The 19,678-nt window shown below is 41.0% G+C and overlaps 1 protein-coding gene across 1 annotated transcript; it reads right to left on the bottom strand.

Moving 5' to 3' along the window:
* Positions 1–781: 781 nt before the first annotated feature.
* Positions 782–19,440, bottom strand: adcy9 (adenylate cyclase 9). Its single transcript, XM_007542588.2, has 11 exons — positions 19,428–19,440; positions 17,031–17,230; positions 14,938–15,045; positions 14,545–14,819; positions 13,693–13,795; positions 12,351–12,568; positions 10,912–11,065; positions 9,009–9,151; positions 8,684–8,713; positions 7,181–7,448; positions 782–7,056 (listed from the first exon to the last, which is right to left on the bottom strand). The coding sequence occupies exons 1-11, from the start codon at positions 19,438–19,440 to the stop codon at positions 6,094–6,096; spliced, it is 2,475 nt and encodes an 824-aa protein (XP_007542650.1). The 3' UTR covers positions 782–6,093.
* Positions 19,441–19,678: the final 238 nt, after the last annotated feature.

The raw sequence follows: 19,678 nt of genomic DNA, 5'->3' as shown, positions 1-19,678 counted from the left end.
ATTCTGCTTCAGTATTTATTTCTTTCATACTGGAAAAAAGAACTGGATTACATTATGACTCCCTCTTAAGCCAATACACACATTGAACAGTTCGCTAATAAACACCCCTTTCTCTTTTCTGACACACGCACATGTAAAAAAACAAACCAAAAAAAAAAAAACAATTAAATTAAATGTAACAAATTAAATGAATAAAATATTACAATAAAATAAACAATGAGTGCTTTTCAGGACCATGTGTTGATAAAAGACGCATAAGGTGATGCACTCAAATAATACACTGTGAATCTCTTATGAAAATATAGCAAATGCATTCAAAATCAACCAACTCTACTCTGGAACATCCAGAATATTAGTGGGAGCTGCTTTAACGTCATCATCTAGACGAACAATGGAGTCATGCTGTTTCACTGGCGCTTCTTTTTCTTACACAACCAAATCTTATTTCTGATGCATGCTGAGGGTTTTCCAACACACAGTGATGAAATTAAATGACAAATAAATGGAAACCTAAAAGATTTCATCAGACTTAACCCGCATTCGAAGCTCAGTGGAGGCAGTGTCATGATATGGGTTTGGCTCTTTACTTTTGAGCATTGATCGCTGTAATCGTAAAAGTAAGTCTGTGAGTGGATTGTCTGATTCCCTTTGAACACACTCTTCATTCTTAGTCCAGAAACGATTACAGTGCGAGTATAGTGAAGAATCAAAAGGAACAAGAGAACTCGCATGCAGTCGAGACAAACTCCTCTCTTTGGTACACAAATCACAGACTCGGTAGTTTTCAATGTAATGTTTTATTTGTGGCTGTATACAGATGTGTGCTACTGGAAAGGTGGTGCACTTGTCAACTTGTGAAATCTCTTTTTTTCTTCTTTTTTTCTTTGTATGCTGTGCTGCCATGGCCTAAAACTCACACAGGATTACTTAACAACATAAGGCGTAAAGGTCGTCAAGAAAACGTGTGTGAAACCTTCCTTCACAAAAGACCTGGTATTTTCTCCAACTTTATTTATTTATTTATTTTTTTTGTGCTGTGGCTCATCAAAAGCGAGCGATCTGGGAATATGAATCACAAGTGTACAAAAAAAAAAAAAAACATTTTGAGAGCTTATGACTGAAGTCTCACATAACTATTTTTGTCTCTAGCTACTGTGACATCTGCTGAAGATGCTTCTTTGGATTCTCATGGTATTAATGCAATTAGGGTTAAATCATTTGACACTATAACCACACTTCACACACACAACAATTTAAGAAAAAAAAAAAAAAAAGGCACTGATTGTGTATGCGCGGGATGCCCAGTGGCAGAGGTAACCAATCGTCTTTCTATGCTACAGATGAGGCAGATGGATGTGGTGGCTCGCGGAAGTATTCACAGCCTTTGAACTTTTTTTTAATTTTGCCACATTACAACCACACGCTTTGATGTACTTTATCTGGACTTTATACAACGTAGCACATAACTGTGAAGTGGGCAGAAAATGATATGTGGCTTTATTTTCTTTTGTTTTTAGATAAGTCTTTAAAGTTGCAGTGTGTAACTTTTAAAACAATATGTCTTACACATAATTATTAAAACTGTCGCTACGTTTTGACAGTATAAAATGAGTTGAATAATATGTGAAAAAAAATAATAAAAAAAATCAAACTCCACTGCCTCCTGCTTGTGGTCCGATTGTCATCTGCAGAAACAACCAATCAGAGTCAGGAGGAAGGTCTTTGCGCTGTCAATCATGCTTGTGTATGCACAGTTCAAACCCTCCCCCTCTTGCTCTCTGTTACATTCCTCCACACCGAAGCCTGCTGTGAATGCTCAGGCTAGTCAGCACGGCCACCAGTGACGGAAAATAAACTATTTTCCTGCAACGGTGCTAAATGCATGCACATTTAGCAGCGTGTACAAGCACTTGAGTGACAACACTACTTGGTCTCAATTTTAACAAATATGGTAAATGGGTAAAAAAATAAATACATAAACATATTGTTCAAAAAAGTTACATACTGCACCTTACTCTATTGCATTCAGAAGTAACCCACTAATAAAATAAGAATCTATCTAATCTCAGTAGAAATCCAGCTGCTAGAGAGAGAACATTAGTGAGGAAACAGCCACAAATTGACCAAGAAGCACAGCAGACGGGTTGAGGGAAAATGTTGTGGAGAAGTTAAAAGCAGCGTTGGACAAAAACACTTAAGACCAGGGTGACGGTTCATCTTCCAGCTGGACAAGAAGCCCTAAAACTAATAACCAGAGCTATGATGGAATGGCTTATATCAAAGCACATTCATGTGCTAGGATGGCCCAGTTAAAGTCCAGACCTGAATCCAACAAAGAATCTGTGGAAATACTTGAAAATTGTTCCCATGCAGTCCCTGATAAAGTACACTCAAGTCTGTGGTTGTAATGAGACGCGATGTGAAAACGTCTAGGCGATATAAATACTCCTGACAGGTACTGAGAATAGAGAAGGTCTTTTTCCCTTTTACATTTTTTCTGCAATGACAACACATGCTCTTCCCTCCCCCTCCCTCTCCCAGCCCGGCTCTAACAGAGAAATGTAAATAATGTAATTCCTGTACAAACGAGGAGGCAGCAGCAGCAGCAGCAAAGAAATGAAACACTGAAGATTGCCTAATCTCAAGGATTTCCTTTTGCATCTTTTCTCGTATTTACTTTAGGTAAAAGTTAGATGTCTGACAGTACACATACACACACACACTCTCACACACACACAGGAGAGAGACATGTGGTTTGAGGAGAAGAAACCGAACATGAGGGGGAAGTGAAAGGGCAAAAGAGCAAACTGCGGCAGTGATTCGATGCGAAACCCCGTTGGATTTCAACCGCGTGAAATCTGTCAACTCCAACCTGCAGCAAACGTTGTGGGAGCTCCATTTTCTTAAAACATACAATCATAATCAAATCGTCCTTATGAAAAATGTATCATTTAAAAAACAAAAACAAAAAGTGTACTAAAATACTGAAAAAGAAAAAACAAAACAAAGAAAAAACAGCCATAAGTTTAGGCACCACAAAACAATCAACTAGGTGTTGTTGCACTTCACTTACAGATCACTCCATTAAAGTGGCACAATATTGATACAGTAGAGGGCTCTTTCCCCGGGGAAGAAGCCGTGAAATGTCCCAACGCTTCAACAGCAAACTGTAGTGCGAAACTCAAATTCAGCTAACTCAACAGAATAGAAGTATCCTTTGTTGTCCCACAGTAGGGAAATTATATTCATTTTATTTCAGTTTTTTTTTTTTTGTTGTTGTTCCTTTGTTTCAAGCAGTAAAGGTGACCAATGGAGCGTCACACAGTTTGACTCAGAGGTTTAACACACAGTGAACTGTAGATGAGCTGTGTCTGGACACAGAACAGGCGCGTGTGGACTGCGATTGTTCCTCACGTTCCCGATTAAAGGTACACAACACCCCAAAGTTGATTTGATTTCTAAACTCCCATCTCACTTGTAGACAAGCTTCCAGGTGAAGCAAACTAAAAAAAACCTTTGGTTTTGAATTTGCTCCTTCACGTTCTCAATCCAGGAGGGGAAGAGAGTATACTGCATCCTCAAAAAGCAGCTCATGGTTCCACTTGACAGCACATTCCAGAAGTATCCTCATAGTCATCGAGCTTTTTCACATGTTGTCATGTTACAAGCAGAAACCTCAATGTGCTGAAGCGAAGCGAGGGATTTCATGTGACAGACCAGCACAGATTGGTGGAGAATTAAAGAGGTGTGTGCATCCATTCATCCTAGTAAGATGAGGATAGGCCTGCAGCTAACCAATTATTTTGGTAATTGATTATTTGATCAATTATCCTGATGTTTAATCAGACACAGAGAATGGGCAAATTCTGCAGAGTTTTTATTTAACTATATACGCTTACTTCAAACAATATTGGAAATACATTAAAAACACAGATAAATAATTTAATTCCTTTTTTAAAATAAGAAAATAAACATTTTATTGCCTTAAATGCAACAAGATAGCATTCTGTTAGTGACTGATCATTTGTAGCAAAGCTAAATAAAATACTTCTAACATCAACATGTGAAAAAGCTCAGCCTGACTTAATCAATATGTTGTAGGGTTAGACTGTTGATTGTTTTTTTCGGATTAACCAATCAATAATTGGACAGAAAAATCCACTTAATACGAGATTTTATTTATTTATTTTTTATTTATTTTTTTACGAGATTTGAGCAAAATAAAGCTAACACTTTGTCACTTGAGAAATTCTGGGTAAAATATATTTACTGATAAAGTTTTTTTTTTAAACTCATAAGTGCACAATGTATATCTTTTGTAAAGTTTTGGATTAATTACTGCTTCGACTATGTTGTTTTCTTTTTCTTTTTTTTGAATCTCTATTCTCCATTTAACGATTAATCGCTTACTAAATTATAAAAAAAAAAAAAAAATCGATTCAACACAACTAATCCAATGCAATTCACGTTTTCTCCAAGGACACTCAAATCTGAACGTTTTGGTCTATATTCAGAATGCTTCCTGGCTGAAATAAAAAATAAAATGTGGGGATGTTTTTCTTCAGGATGGAGTAAGCAGCTCCAAATCTTGGAAGAAAAACTTGTTAGGAGTTCACAAAGACTGAAGGTTCACCTTTCAGCGTGAAACTGAGCCAGAGGTGCACAGGAACGATTTGGGCCAAAGCTTGCTCATGTCTTAATGACCTAAATAAAGTGAAAATTTGACTTGAAATCAGCGCAGGAGCTTAGAATTGCCTTTTCTTTTCACTAAAGCTCTCAGTGGGACTGAGCCTGTGTCGTTTTTGGAAAGAAGAATACTTAAGTCTCTAGACGTGTAAAGGAACTTGCACCAAAAAGTTGGTTCTACGAGGGGTTAACTTGGGAGGGCTGACAACAAATGACTGCCACACTTTTCAGATTTCATTCAATCATTCTCAACGATATTTGTACTGATTTTACACTAATTCGTATTGATCTATTGCATAAAATCCCAATTATATACATTGAGGAAACTGGAAAATGACAAAAATGCAACAACAACAACAAAAAAAAAAAGCTCAAGATGCATGAATACTTTTGCAAGGCACTGTGGGTGTTTGAAGTGCCTTCCTGTTCTCCGATGGTGTCCCTGCTTCAGAAACACATCTTGTTCAGATCTATTTTCCCTTATGTGTCTAAGCTTTTGTGCTTCTTTAATTTTTTCTTTTTTTTACTGTAAGATCTTTCCCCAACGTCTCTTAAGAAGCAATCAAGCTGTACAAACTGCTAAATACAAGTGGTAAAAATAAAACAAAAACACTGTGCAAGAACTGTGCTTAAAATGTTCGTCAAGTTGCTACACAAGCTAAAAAAAATTTTTTTTTAAATCATCGAAGCAGCCTGCTTTTGCAGCATATCATCTTATAAGTGAATCTCTGGGCATAAATGAATACTGTATTTAGGCCCTTATGTCAAAGCAGTATATGTAATATTAACACTGCTTTGTGTAATTCCCTCAATTTTCCCCTAATTTCCCACTAAGCCCATAACACAGCGTTGGCACTCACATAAAAACTAAAATGATTTTCCCTTAGCGATTGATATGGCACAAAGGTAATGATTTATAAAAAATAAAAATAAAAAAAGAAGAAAAACAATACTTGCATTAAAAAATAAAGGATGAAATAAGAGACTACAGCACGTTCTGTAGTCTGGGTTGTTCAACTCTTGTTCACTTTTCATATTTGTTCGTTCACTGTTCTAGTCCTGAAGGCACTTAATAAAAATATTAAGAAAAGACATAACACCTTAAAAGTGTTCCTTTTTCCTCCTTCTTCATGCTTTTTCATCGCGACAAGCCGCTGTGCTCAGCACAGCTCCAAAATCCACGGTTAGAGCCGCTCGGGCAACGCTCCCATAGAAGATCGGCGGCGGTGGCGGCAGCCCTCCCGGCCCCAATTTCAAGCCGCCGAAGCCGCAGTGTGCGTTAAAACAGTCCGCTGCTTCCTCTGTGCCAAAGGAGGAAAGGAAGAGATGTCCTTGCCGGCATCTGTAATCGGTCCTAAAGAGGTGGAAGCGGGGGACAAGAAGATGGAAGAATGGCGGGATCTACGATCAGAGACGAGCGTAAAACTCCTCGTTGAGCTTCGTCAGCTCGTTCGCCTCTTCCTCCTCCTGAAGCGTGAGAGGAGTGGGATCCGTCTGCGCAGCTGGGCCTAGCTCGGAGCGTGCAAGGCTGCTGAAGTGTCTGTCGCGGGACTCCTCAGGGTTGTGTGCTAAGTCCCTGTATCCTTCATCCCTCTCTTCTACGCTCGTCGCCGGGTCGGGCTCGGATTTTGCTCCTGCAGCCCTTACAGTGCTTTGGGACGGAGAGGACTGATTGGGAAGAGAGGAGGAAGTCTTACTGGAAGTTAATATCGTCGGTCCAACTCCGGCTGCCTGCTCCGTTTGGTCCTGGCAAAAGCTCTCCCCGCTTTTCGGGTAGAGAAAAGTCCTCATTTGGCCTTTGCCCTTGACATTGACCGTCCCCCTGTAGTCGAACTCCAAGCCCATGGCGCTGAGCACGGTGTGGCTCTCCTCGCTCACCTGCACCCGACACTCCACGCCGGTCGAGTCCATCCGGCTGGCGATGTTGACCGTGTCCCCCCAGATGTCGTAGAGCAGCTTGGTGGTGCCGATCACCCCCGCCGTCAGGGGCCCGTGGTTGAACCCGATGCGCAGCTTGAAACCGAAGCCCAGCATGTTCTTGTTGAAGTCGTCCAGGACGCCCATCATCTCCAGGGCAAAGTCGAAAAGCGCCCTCAGGTGCGCGTGGGGCGACTCGTCTTCGTCGTCCCCCGTCTGCTGGACGTTGAGCCCCGACGCCGCCATGTAGGTGGAGCCGATGGTCTTGATTTTCTCCACGCTCCTGAACTCGGGCTTGCGAAGGAGCTCATCGAAGTCTCCGATCAGCTCGTTCAGGACGCGGTAGCACTCCTTCCCGCCCTCGTAGCTCTCTTCGTAGAACTCGCTGAAGTTGGCGATGCTAGCGAAGATCACCCCCACGCTGTTGTGGTTCTTGGAGTAGCTCTGGGTCTCCTGAGCAAAAGAGAAAAAAGAGGGGGGGGGAGGACAGAACAAATTAAAACAATCTCACTCTTTAAATCGTTACAGCACCTCTTCTCATTATCTTTAACAATTTAAACAAGCAAGCGAGGCAGACCTTGAGCTGGTCGGCCACATGGATGGGGATGATGTTGCCCAGCAGCCACTCAGCCTGGTCTCGCATCGTCTGGATTTTGGAGCGGTGCTTGTCAGCCTCCACGTTGCCGTGGTAATGAAGGCGGTAGCTGACTTCGGACTCACGATTGAGGAACCAGACCAGAAGGAGAAGCAGGAAGAAGGCCAGGATGGCCTCCGTGACCAGGGAGTCGGAGAGCCTCGACGTGTCTGGGGTCAACTCGCTGGAGGCGGAGTCGTTCAGCCTGTTTCTGGAGGAAACGGGATGAAAATTAGACCGGCAAAGGAGGACGCACCCAACGGCGCGGCCGGACCAGAAGAGACGGATGTTACCTTCAAGATCCATAACATAAAGTACACCGTTTATATTTACTGACCAAAAGATTTCACAACTAAATGCTGACAACAATTGATGAAATGCAAAATAAAAAAAAAATCAATACTAAAGAGGTAAAAACAACAAAGAGAACCCCGATAATATTTCTTTCTTTCTCTAAGAGGGATCCACTGTTTTCACTATTTTCAGGGTTTCTCCTAATTTGTCACATTACAAAACTGACAACCTTTAAGCAGGTATTAAACATACTTTTCATTACGGCTACATACCCAATTTCATTTTTTTGTATTAATTCTAATTACAAATTGGAATTAATACAAAAATTCTAATTTAAAATTAGAATTTTAAATAACTTTTTCACTTAGTTTTCAATGACTAAGTGAAAAATAATCATAATTAACAGACAAACAAAGGTTTCAAGCATCCATCTGTGTGTAAATAATTTATATGACGTGTTTCACTTAACGATAAAGTTCCTGAAATAAACTGACTGTTTTTTATAATATTCAGATTCATTGAACGGGATCTGAATAATGAACTCGACGTGTGATAATAAAACAGGCTTTTCAGAATTCAAGGCTAAAAAAATGCACAGTCAAAGAAAACACAAGTGCTTTGCAACATATCTCATGAGGTTGATGAAAACCATCTTCTTAGAAATCGTTCTTTTACAGATTAAAAAAAAAAACCCAAAAAAACCCCCCCAAAAAACAACGCTACAATCTTATGAATCTTACGACTGTAACTAACCAGCTACAATCTCCCTCTAGTGTGGAATAATGTTGCGATCTAGCAGCAGGTGTAATGAAATGAGCTCCTTTAAAAGAAGAACTACGCCATTTTCCTCTCCAGACACTGCGATTAATTAAATCTCGAACACAAAAATTCAAGCCAGTTTGAGCTGGATGAGTTATTTTCACCACGAGTGGCATTTAGCAGCCATTACTACTGCTGCACAGAGAAAGAGAGAAAGAGAGAGAGAGAGAGAGAGAGGCAGCACAATAAAGAGCAGATGAAAGCAAAAAAAAAATGAGCAAAAGCCAAACAGAGCTGTAGTAATGAGAAATACAGAACAGAGCTGTCGCTCCTGTTGACCCCCTCAAATGTCAGTCTTCGATCAAACCGCTCTGTTTCTATGGAAACACTCACCCATGAACCGGCACGGTGTTATTACTTGAGCTGAAAGGAGATGAGAATGATGTCAGCGAGGAGAAAGGACTAGTCAGTCACACACCAAGACACACACACACACACACACACACACACACACACACACACACACACGTCAAATATATGCTTTGGTTCAGTGTAGTGAAAATGAGATATTCAAACTTCTGTGGTCAAATTGGCTGATTTCTGTTGAAATCGCATCAGAGACGAATAAATTCTTAAAATCTCAACAGCCTGTCTACGTGATGGCTGATAATGTCTACATAACTTAGCGAGTGGAGGTGCAGGTGAGATGTAACCGTACCTGTGAACAGGACTGTACAGCATCAGCAGCAGAGCGAGTCCGGTGATGGTGGCGAAGACGGACCTCATCCAAAAACTCAGCTGACAGAAGTTACAGTACTGGATTATGGCCAAGATGGCGGCGCAGCACAGGAACATGGTCACCTGGGGTGGAGGGTAAAACGTCAGAGCGGTTACCCCTAAGCAACAGAGGCATCAGTAATTATTTCAGTGGTTTTACTTTCATCTGGTTTTCCTCAACGCTTTTTTAATAAATCTAATCAAAAGTGATCAGAAATTCTCAAATCACGTGGAAGTGTCTCTTTGCAAAGAGATTTTGAAACGTTGGCCTCAGGAGGAATGGGACAAAATTCCAGCAAACTATTATGAGATATCCGAGATGTTTGACCCAAGTCGCAGTGTCTAAATGCAACCCTACTAAATGAGGACTTATATGCAAATAGCTTAATTTAAGTAATTTTAAAAAAAAACCTCTCTTAATATTTCAGTACTGAGCAAACAGAAATAATTTTGTCACATCTAGCAGAACAAAACAAGTTTAGTCTGATTTAGTGTCAGACAGCGAGGAACTTCTGGTTTCGATTATTATAAATATTGTTAAAAATAGAGGGTGTTTTTATATTGCATTGAGTCGTAGGGTAGATCAGGTTTCTCCATGTCTGTATATTTCCCATTTAGATTTATGATCAGATTTCTTTTTTTGTTTCAGTATCAGCTAAAAAGCAGATCTGCATCTGTGATTTTATTTGTAGAATAAAAACTCTCTCTATTCTTCAATGCTTTGAAATGTTACAGGAGAGAACCTCAAAGAGATCCAGCGACAGTAGGGCTGTCAGTAATTGTGCAACTGGAAAAATGTGTGCGTTTTTCACGCGTTGATATCAAATAATCAAATAAACATTTGAAGAAAAGAAAAAAAAAACTCAGTCTGGCATTTAGCCACCGGACTAAAAGAAATGAATTAACTGCTAATAATTAAGGCTCTTTACCTATTTTTACCAGGGGTAAATGAATGTCAAGTGTGCCGTAGAAATGATCAACTCTCCTTTTGTTTGATTACTCATTGTTGCTAGGCAACATGCAGTGAACGATCATGAAATGAGATTTTCCTTACTTTGGCACCTCTTGAAATGATCGAACATGCAAACCGGCTATTAAACAGTCTGCGCTGCAACACTACTGTCACTTTATATTGAAGCCTGAAAAATATAATTAATCAAAAGAATAACTAATTTTTCTTTATGGCTTGCATTTAATAAAGTATTTTCACAAAAAGGCAGTTTTTATTAAAAGTGATTGTGCCTCCACTGCAGGATATACATTTGTGTACAACTCCAAGATGCTTCAATGCAATTTCCTTAGAGGTTTAACCTCAAAATGAGAAAAAACAGCTGATTTCAAACCAAGACGCTGAAGGGATTTGACTATATCCACACGGAGATTTGTAACAATCAAATATCATGGATAAACACCTTAATAAGATTAAATATTTTATGCCTAATTTCAGTTTTTTTGGCCCTCCCATTTTATATGAGCTCCTGCAACTTCGATCCTTTACGCTTCTTAAAAATGCTAAAGACATGAAAGATTAGAAACCTTAAATGTTATCAAACATTTCTCCAAGAAAACAAAAAAGCAGAAACGTCTTGCAGCCACCTGTTCTTCCACGTCAAAAATCTTAGCTGAAAAAAGACTAGACTCTGACATGCGCAAAAAAAAAAAGTTACCTCTTTTTTTAAGTATTACTTCCAATCCTCTGTTACGTTAAACACAGATTTAGTCTAATTCTTTTTGATCTTGTTTCTTTATACAGTTGGTAGATATTTATGTTCTTTCACCGTAAGGAAGTATTTCTCTGCCTCAGTTGAATTTAAGTGATGTTCTTGCCAACCAACTGGATTTACCTGGAGGGGAAGGCGGGCGCTGACGTGGGACAAGACGGAGACGGCGGGAAGGGAGACCAACACCGCGCCAATCAGATGACGAGAGACCCAGCCGGACACCAGCAAGGCCAGGGAGCGAGTACATCTCCTCAGCTCCTCCAGGTGGAAGGTCATGCTGCAAGAGAAGAGAGGGAGGAAAATAATCAAGAGGAGGGAGAAAAATATCAAACAGCAAAACTCCAGCGTTTACTGGATGCGTACCCCCAAAAAAGTATGAAGCTGCAAAACAAACTCGGATAAAATACGTATTTTTTCTCCAGATCCCATGTCTGTTTTTAATTAAAGAAAGTGCAGCGGGGTGCTGCCATTACACGCCGTGGTGAAACAACACTGCTGTTCAAGATTAATTGCACATTTATACCAAAGTATGACTGCAAAGTTTCTTCTCTAATGAGTGCTGGAAAAGCTAACAATGTTTTGGGGCGGGTTCAAGTCTGACCTCGGTACTAATACGCTAACTGCTAACTGACGGCAGAGACAAAATAAAAATAAAAATAAAATAAAAAAAGTCAGCTATAAATAACTGACTTTTTTCAGGCATTGACTTTTATCCAGGTGCTGACAAATTTGTAAAACCCCATTAAATGTGACCACCTTTGATTTCAGCAGCATAATCTGTCACTGAAAAGTAACAAACAAAACAAAAACAAATTCATTTGAGTACATTTGTTTTTCAGTGGGGAAAATGTAATTTTGTAAAGTTGGAGCATATGAGAGATGGAACGGACCAATCCTAGATGGACCACATTGGGAGAGATACTTTGCACACAAGACCCCCTGGACCACTGGTAGAAAAACAAACCCACACCATCACAAATCATCCACTAACAGTGGGAAGGAGGTGTTTTTGCACATATTCCTTACTTGTTCCACACTGTAACAATGCCCAAAAAATTCCCAGAAATCTGATCAACTTAAAAAAATAAATAAATAAGCATAATGTTTTTGGTTTTTTTGGGCTATACTTCACTCTGGAGTATAAGTTGTATTAGTTAAAAAAATGCATCATAAAGAGGAAAATAGCAACACACATAAGCCGCCCCTGACTATAAGATGTCGACGGAACTATGAATAAAAAGTGAAACTTACAGTCTGAATAATAAAGTACATTAAAAAATGCTTTAGCTGCTTTTATTTTGTAGCAGAATGAATGTACCAAAAATTTTAGAATGGATTTGATACTGTTTCCAGTTTGAAGATGACCTTACTTTAAGTTTTTTTACATACCTTCATCGTCTGCAATGCAAAATGCTTTAAAACAGGGACTGTATTATGTTCACTTTTTTTTTTTTTTACTCTATACTCTGATGTCAAACTTATGAGCACCATCACCCCTATAAAAAGCACATTCACACGAGCCTCCATGAAGCGGTTTATCTGTCTAGACCACCCAGCCTCACCGTATGGAGAACACCAGCGAGGCCAGCTCCAACAAACCGGCCAGAGGAGCCAGGATCAGGGCAGCAAGCGCCGGGGGGCCCGCCGTGGCCGGCTCCACCACAGACGGAAGGAAGCAGGCCACGGTCAAGGCCAGGAAGACGAAGCAGCTGAGGAGAACGTCCAGGAAGGAACTAAAAGTGGGGCTGGCAAACGTCTGCACAGGAACCTGGTTCTTCACCTGGACAGAAGAGAAGATTGAAACGGATTGGATCGTTTCCCGAGATGAAGGCGAGGAGGCGTTTCGCCACCGTGTGTCTGTGCGAGCAAAAACGTCATCGCATTCGAAAGAATTTAAGCTCACAACAGATAGTCCTGTCGACTCGGTTCGATCGGGTGCGGTTCCCTTTTCACACCGCACTGTGTGAAGCAATCCGAACTCTTCGAAAAACCTGTTTCCCCCCTCCTCACCTGTGGTGGCGCCGAACCGAGAACCACTCAATGAAACGCCCGAAGAAGTCGCTGAGCACAACTTCCTTCTTCACAAGATGTAAGCAAAAACTAAGTCGCATCAGATTTTAGCGGTTGTGGGATTTCTCTTTTGTCTTTGGCAAAATACCGAGAGTCATCGCTCTCGCTACCACTAGCTTCTCGCGTTTGTTTTGTTAGAATTTACCCAGAATCCCCTGCGCTATAGTTGGATCCAACTCTGGTGCGTATGGCATTCACATACGCACCAGAGTTCACTTCAGCCAAACTGAGATCTAGGTTTTCAGGCGGGTTGCAGATCCAGACTTTCCAGATAAACCAACTAAAGTTTGATTAAAGCGGAATGCACCCTTAAAGTGAAATATTACATGATATGAATGAGTTTGTGTTTTATAAGCAAAACATTGATAAGTTTAACTAGGTTCAGGTTTCACCCAGGGTTGTATAACGCTAGAAGATATGAGATGTACATTGGTGCAAGTGCTGGAATTTATCAATGAAGTTCAAAAATAAATTGTAAGGAAGAGACGCTGAAACTGAAGCAATGTGCTGTGTGTTTTTTTTTTAAGGCTGTAGTAACACTTATTGAACAGCAGGGGGCTGAAAGTCTCCAGGGTCAGCAGAGGACATCTGGAACTGGTCTTTATAGTAAAAGTCTTCACTGTGGCATGGAGTTATGACGTGTTACAAAGAAAGTTTTTGTTTTTTTCCTGTCCATTAATCATTCAGTTATCGTAAAAAGAAAGTCAGAACGTGGAAGAGAAAAAGGAAAAAGACAGTAGCAAGCTGCAAAATCACAAGACGAGCTGAAATAAATAAAAAATCCTCCATCTAAGTGAAGGGTGTGTGTGTGTGTGTGTGTGCAAGTCTGCGTACCTCTTCTTTGTAGCTGCTGCGATACGCCTTCTCCAGAGGCCTCTCCAGAAAGTTCAAACTGAGCTTGTTGATGGGCGGCTTGAAAAAGTAGTCCTCCATCAGACTGCAGAGAAGTCAAATAAAAAACTAGATGAGTGTCAGATAAATGCCTCTTTATTTTAAATGACTATCTGTTCATATCACCCAATTGTACGACAAATAAAAACAAATTCAGGTGATTAATCTTTGTTGTTTGAACCACTGCATAGTGTACTCACTGGAAAAATTCAGAAAAAAAAAAATCAACTTTTCTGAATTCCCACCATTGAACCACTTTATGTTACATTAAGTTACAACCACAAATCTCCATGTATCTTATTGGGATTGTATTCATTTAAACAAAACTATTAAAAAAAATAAAAAGAAACACATAAAGATACACCAAAGTAAAATCCAGATGTTCATTAATTGGTAAAGAAAAAAAAAAGAAAAGTCCATTTGTGTGTTATTTAATCTCAGTGTAGATCCAAAATGGAAACCAACCTCCATGACATGGGCGTTTAGCTAAACTAGTCAGCCGGGCAAGACTGTGACCCCTGACATATCTTTCATTTCAGTAGCATGGTGGTGGCAGTATCATTCTGCAGGGATGCCTTTGTGGTTGGAAGGTGACAAAATGTAAAAACTAAACTGAAGGGGTATGAATACCTACACAAGGCACAGCATGGATCTTTATTTCACTGCATTTCTTCAGTTCAAAGGTTTATTACCAGCGGACAAGTTTACGAAAACCCTCATTATAAAACCAGATTGCTTTATTGCTCTCCGCCGCGCTATCGGCTCATAAACCCCACCTTTAACTGGCCTCCTCACCTTTCCTCCTTGATAACGTCCACGAAGTGGGCGTCGCTTTTCCGTTTGAAGTTCTTGGCACGCAGCTGGATGAGGGCAGAGTGGTCCATGCCCGTGCCTGCCGCCGCCACCGCCGCCGCCATGCCGAGGCTTGTGCCGGTCCCTGTGCTGGTGCTGGTCTTCTTCTCTTTCTCCTGGAGGATGTCGCACAGGGAGCTCTGGCTGGCACGCACGGCGTCCTCCAGCGGGGGGCTCAGGAGACCGTTGACCGCTTTCGGGCTGTGGCCTGGCAGGAACTTTTGAGAGGAGACAAAAAGGCGATAAAAAACAGCGGGAGGCCCTGCGTGTCGAGTAGAGTAAGTGGGAAACGCTTGGAGAAGTAGGCGATAAGTGCGGCGCTAATGTGGGCCGTACCTTGGCGCCGCTGGCCTTGTGTTCCTCCTGGCAGCCGTTCACAACAGCCACATCATCGCCCTGCTCTGCCACGGACGAGCGCACGGTGCCATGGAAAACACAGGGAGCCTGGGGAGACAAAGCGGGCGTGGGGTTTCACAGATGACAACATTTGCTCGAGCTCCAGAAGCACAACACTGAATTTTATGTACAGTTTAGTGAAAATTGTGGCTGTCGAGGGTTCTGTCCTAAGAGACAATCATTGTGGTAGACTTAGACCGCCACATGTCTTCAAATGTCGCAGGAACAAAAAGGGTTTAACATGTTTTGCCTCAATCTTAAATTGCAGCACATTTTTCTTACTGATTTTTAGGCAGATATGTTCTAGGACATATTTCTTCTTCAAGTTCTGGCCCAAAGTTTGAGGTGTCGCTTGGGGCTGCACCGAACATTGAAAATACTTTGTTATTGCACTCAGTCTGTCTGAACCAGGCAAATGCCAGATGTTTGTTAAAAAGGTAGAGTGCCAAGGCTTTAACAAGCTACATGTAAATGATCCACCTCTGTTTTCCTATAGTTTAAAGCCCTCTTAATGTTTGGGAGTATGAGAAACCAGGTCCTTTGATACGGGCTTTAGCATGACTGCTGTCAGAGCTTGGTCTGCGTTGGCATAAATAAGTTGGGGCTAGTTTCCACCATGGTGGCCCTTTGTCACCAATTCTGTTCATAACTTTAAGGGGACCTGATTTAGTGACCTTAGGATTAGGTCTCTGCTCTTTGCAGACGATGTGTGGCCTTCATCAGGCCGAGTACAAAGCAGCTGGTATGTGGATCAGTGCCTCCAAAACTGAGGCAATGGTCTTGAGGCAGAAAAGGGTAGAGTGCCTTTTCCGGGTCGGGGACAAAGTCCCACCCTGAGCGGAGGAGTTTAAGTATCGCGGGTCTTGAGGGGAGATGGCAGTGGGAGATCGATAGGCGGATTGGTGCTGAATCTACAGTGAAGCGGGCCCTGGGAACGCCTTGGGATTGCCCCAGAGGAGTCGGGTCAAGTGGCTGGGGAGAGGGAAGTCTGGGACGCTCTACTGAGGCTGCTACCCCCGCGACCCGACCTTGGATAAGCGGAAGATAATGGGTGGTTTAAGAGATTTCAGAGAAAGTGCAGCAATTTTCAAGCACTGCAGAGCCTCCCCTTCCCCACATGCTGCTGTACACTGCCTATCAGCTGGCTGAACAAAGGCTCATAAGTCACGTAGTAGCACGGTAGTCTCCCTTCCCCTGTAGTTTCCGTCTGCAGCCAGTCAGACGCCTGGATCTTTTTGGTAAATGACCAAAACTATTTACCAATATCTTTTTTAAATTAATTAATGAAAGTAAATTTAGGCATTACTGCTGCTTTCCAGTCTCGTCAATGTGCAAAACGGACATTTTGGTGGGAAAATTTAAATCCATAAAAAGAATACAGTACAATAACCCGTCTCAGTTTAAAGTGACTCCACCTATTTCAGGCAAATATTCAGAGAAACTGTCCTTAAAACCACAAGAACACTTTTGCCATGTAGGCTTCTTGATTTTATTTATCTCACATTGTCCTGACTCTTGTCTGCAAAGGAAAATTATCTACTGAACCACATTAATTGTTGTGAGGAAACATATGGCGATGACAAAGAAAGAAGACGCTACTACTCTCAGAATGTCGTTCGCACGTTTTCCAGCTCCAGGGTTTTAGCTGCAGCTTCTCAGAACGTCTCAAAACAAATCAAGTAAAATCAGCCGCTGCATCTTTGCATCCTGAGTCTGTCAGCAAGAGGATTTCTGTACAAAACGTTGATGACCGACGTGCTAAATTTAGTCTTTTATTCTCCATTCTCATGAAGATTTTTTAAAAAAATATTTAATATATTTAGCGCAAAGTATTAATTTGAGCGAACGAGGCGACAGCTCAGGTGCCAGTTCAGGGCCTTGAACCATGAAAGATGAATCACATTTGAGAAAGAGGCAAAGAGGTTGGATGGTACGTACAGCTATTCAAACAGGGATTTCCTTAATGTGACCAGTTTAATGGGACAAAACTCAATAAGCCATAGACAAAGTGTTTTCTTGAAGTACGTTCTCACCACAGTTCTGTCCGACGGCTTGTGAGGCAGAAGGGACTCGGCAGCCTGTGCTGCTCCGTGGATGAGGTCCGGGGTACGAGGCTGAGGGCAGGAGGGCACGTTGACCCCCACGAACTCCCCACCAGGCAGCCCCACCTGAGAGCAGCCACACTGCACATCATGGTCTGCCTTCCTTCCTGAGATCAGGTACGTCTTCATTCCTGGCAAAAAGACAAGACAGAAAATATTCTCCGTTTAGGAGTCCGTAACTACTTTGTTGTCTCTCTTGTCATTTAGTCTGACAGAAAGACGGACAAATCTGCAGCACACAAACAGTAAGAAAAGTGGCACATGAAAATAATGCTGCGAGAAAAGGCAATCAATGATGGGGATGGTCCAAAGTTACCAAGTCTAAATGCCAATACACCCAGTTTTCTACTGATCAGACATTCAACCACAGAAAAATGATGAAAAAAACAGTTAATCTTTATGTAAAACGCATAAGGCAAAGTTAACTTCATTGGCTTCATGTTTTAATCAGAGGACACGCCACACCATGTGGGAGATTTTACTCGTGGAAGGAGGTTCGGAGATGGATTTGTTTTTTTAAAGTTGCCGTCAAACTGCTTGATATCTTACTTTGAGAGCCTTAAGTTGAGGCAATTACAGTGAATCTTGTGCACATCGACTCCAGTGAAGTATGCATGGAGCTAATAATGAACTTCCTGCTCAGCCCAATGTGTGTGTGTGTTGAGATCAGTGAGATATAATTCACAGTGTTCTGCTGCGCTAAAACCAGGTGCATTACTGTCCTGTGAAATCGCCATACTGACCATTTATGATTGTAATTCCAATGTTCTGCGAATTCCTTAGAAAGGTCAGCTAATTATCCAAGTTAAAGAAGTAATACAGGATGACAGGATGAACAATACAGGCATAAAGCCTCCCCAGATGAGTGAAACATCCACATAGCATAGAGAGAGGTTACGCAATATTTTTGGGTCACTGCTGTGATATTTGTTGAGTCACAGTTGTGTGGTTTTTCTGGTTAAATGCAATTAAGGAGCATCCATTTCCTGTGGCTTCATGTCTTACAACAACAAATGATAAGAAGAGCAGATTGACAATAGTGTGACCAGGAGATTAGAATCATTAAGGCGCTTACATGACAACAGAGGAAGCAAAAAAAAAAAAAAAAAAGTATATCCAGTTTCTATAAAAACAAACTTCCTTCAATAGACATGTTGGCTGTTAATTTACGCTTCCGCTAAACCTAAAATGATAGTTAGATGTGAGCATGTCACAGCAAACCTGCTCAATTTTATCCTTCATAAAAATCCAATTTGGTCAGTAATGGGACGTGCTGAAATCTCACAGTTAAAACTTTACTGGCCTTTTAAGTCATACCAGCAAAGATTGCTTTATTAATGCTAACTTGCAAATCATGCTAAACTCAAACTACCCATCGTACATGCTAGGATAATGCTAGCATTTACAGTGAATATTACCTTTCTTTTTGTCTTTGTTTTGATCTATTAGTCAAATCCTGGTTATCTGCAGAGTTGTGTAACATCAGCTGTTCTCTCTCTCTCACACAGTGTGACGTCGCCTCTGGTCCCAACAAGCTGTTCATGATCAACCCCAGAGAGCATTCTTACATAATTACAGCACGTCCCAATGAATGAATGAATGAATTATTCCACAAGCTATCAAAATAGCTATCCTATTAAATATCAAGATGTATACAGCTGGAACGTAGAAGCTGGCGTATCTGGCGCAATACGGGGTTTTGCATAAACAACAACAAAATGAAATAAGAAAGACAAATCTTTTTTGTAAAATAATACACTTGATATAATTCTTAAAGGGGTTGTTTTTTTGTGTCCCATACCCAGGGGCAGCTGAACCTGATGCTGTTTTCCTCTTTGTTTTGAGAAAATGTAACAGTGAAAATCCTTCAGAAAGTATCTAAAATTTCTGGTTTTCAAGCTCACCAAATTAATTTGTTACTATGAGCCAAGGCTAGGCGAGAGATGAAAGTCTATTGTAAATGTACAACTATGTCAATAGATAACTCGTACAAGTGTACTTTTATTACCCTCCCTGTGCAAGAAGTGAAGTATACGTACTCTACTGGCTCCAATTCACTGCTGTTGCTTTACAGAGTCATAATGATCAATGATTTACACTAACAAAAAAGATTAGGCTTCAACCTAAATTTGAATCTGACCATTGACCCTTGCAGGTTAACACTTAGCTCATTTTGGTACCAAATGGTACAGAGTACAAACGACAGATAATAATAATAATAAAAATAACATAAGATACAGCACCTGGTTCAAGAACATTTCGAAGTACAATTTCAGTACTTTCCAATTTCATCAACAGTATGACTGAAGGAGGAGAGTAACAACATACCTGTGTCCTCCATTGACACCTTCCAGATGTCCGATACGCATAACCGTCACTACACAATGTCCAGATTCTGTGTTTTTCTATATTTCTCTCTGAATCTGCCAGGAGTCTTTGTGATGCCATCAATTCCCTTCACTGGGAAAACTAGACTTACCAGATACTTGAAAATGTAAGTACCCATCATTGACCAGTATGGAACAAACCCTTCTAGATGTTTAAACCTTAGCAGAACATGCAACTTAAATATTACTTTT

The sequence above is a fragment of the Poecilia formosa genome, unplaced genomic scaffold (assembly GCF_000485575.1).
Source record: "Poecilia formosa unplaced genomic scaffold, Poecilia_formosa-5.1.2 Scaffold711, whole genome shotgun sequence".
In the NCBI taxonomy this organism is placed as follows: domain Eukaryota; kingdom Metazoa; phylum Chordata; class Actinopteri; order Cyprinodontiformes; family Poeciliidae; genus Poecilia; species Poecilia formosa.
Note: the sequence above shows the minus strand (reverse complement) of the source record. Positions and strands in the feature narration are given on the sequence as shown.

Excerpts from the sequence above, each read along its gene's own strand:
- adcy9 (XM_007542588.2), bottom strand. Across the intron at positions 15,046-17,030 it reads AGCCGTCGGACAGAACTGTG|GCTCCCTGTGTTTTCCATGG; the intron begins GTGAGAACGTAC and ends TTGTCTCCCCAG. Across the intron at positions 7,057-7,180 it reads ATGTGGCCGACCAGCTCAAG|GAGACCCAGAGCTACTCCAA; the intron begins GTCTGCCTCGCT and ends TCTTTTGCTCAG.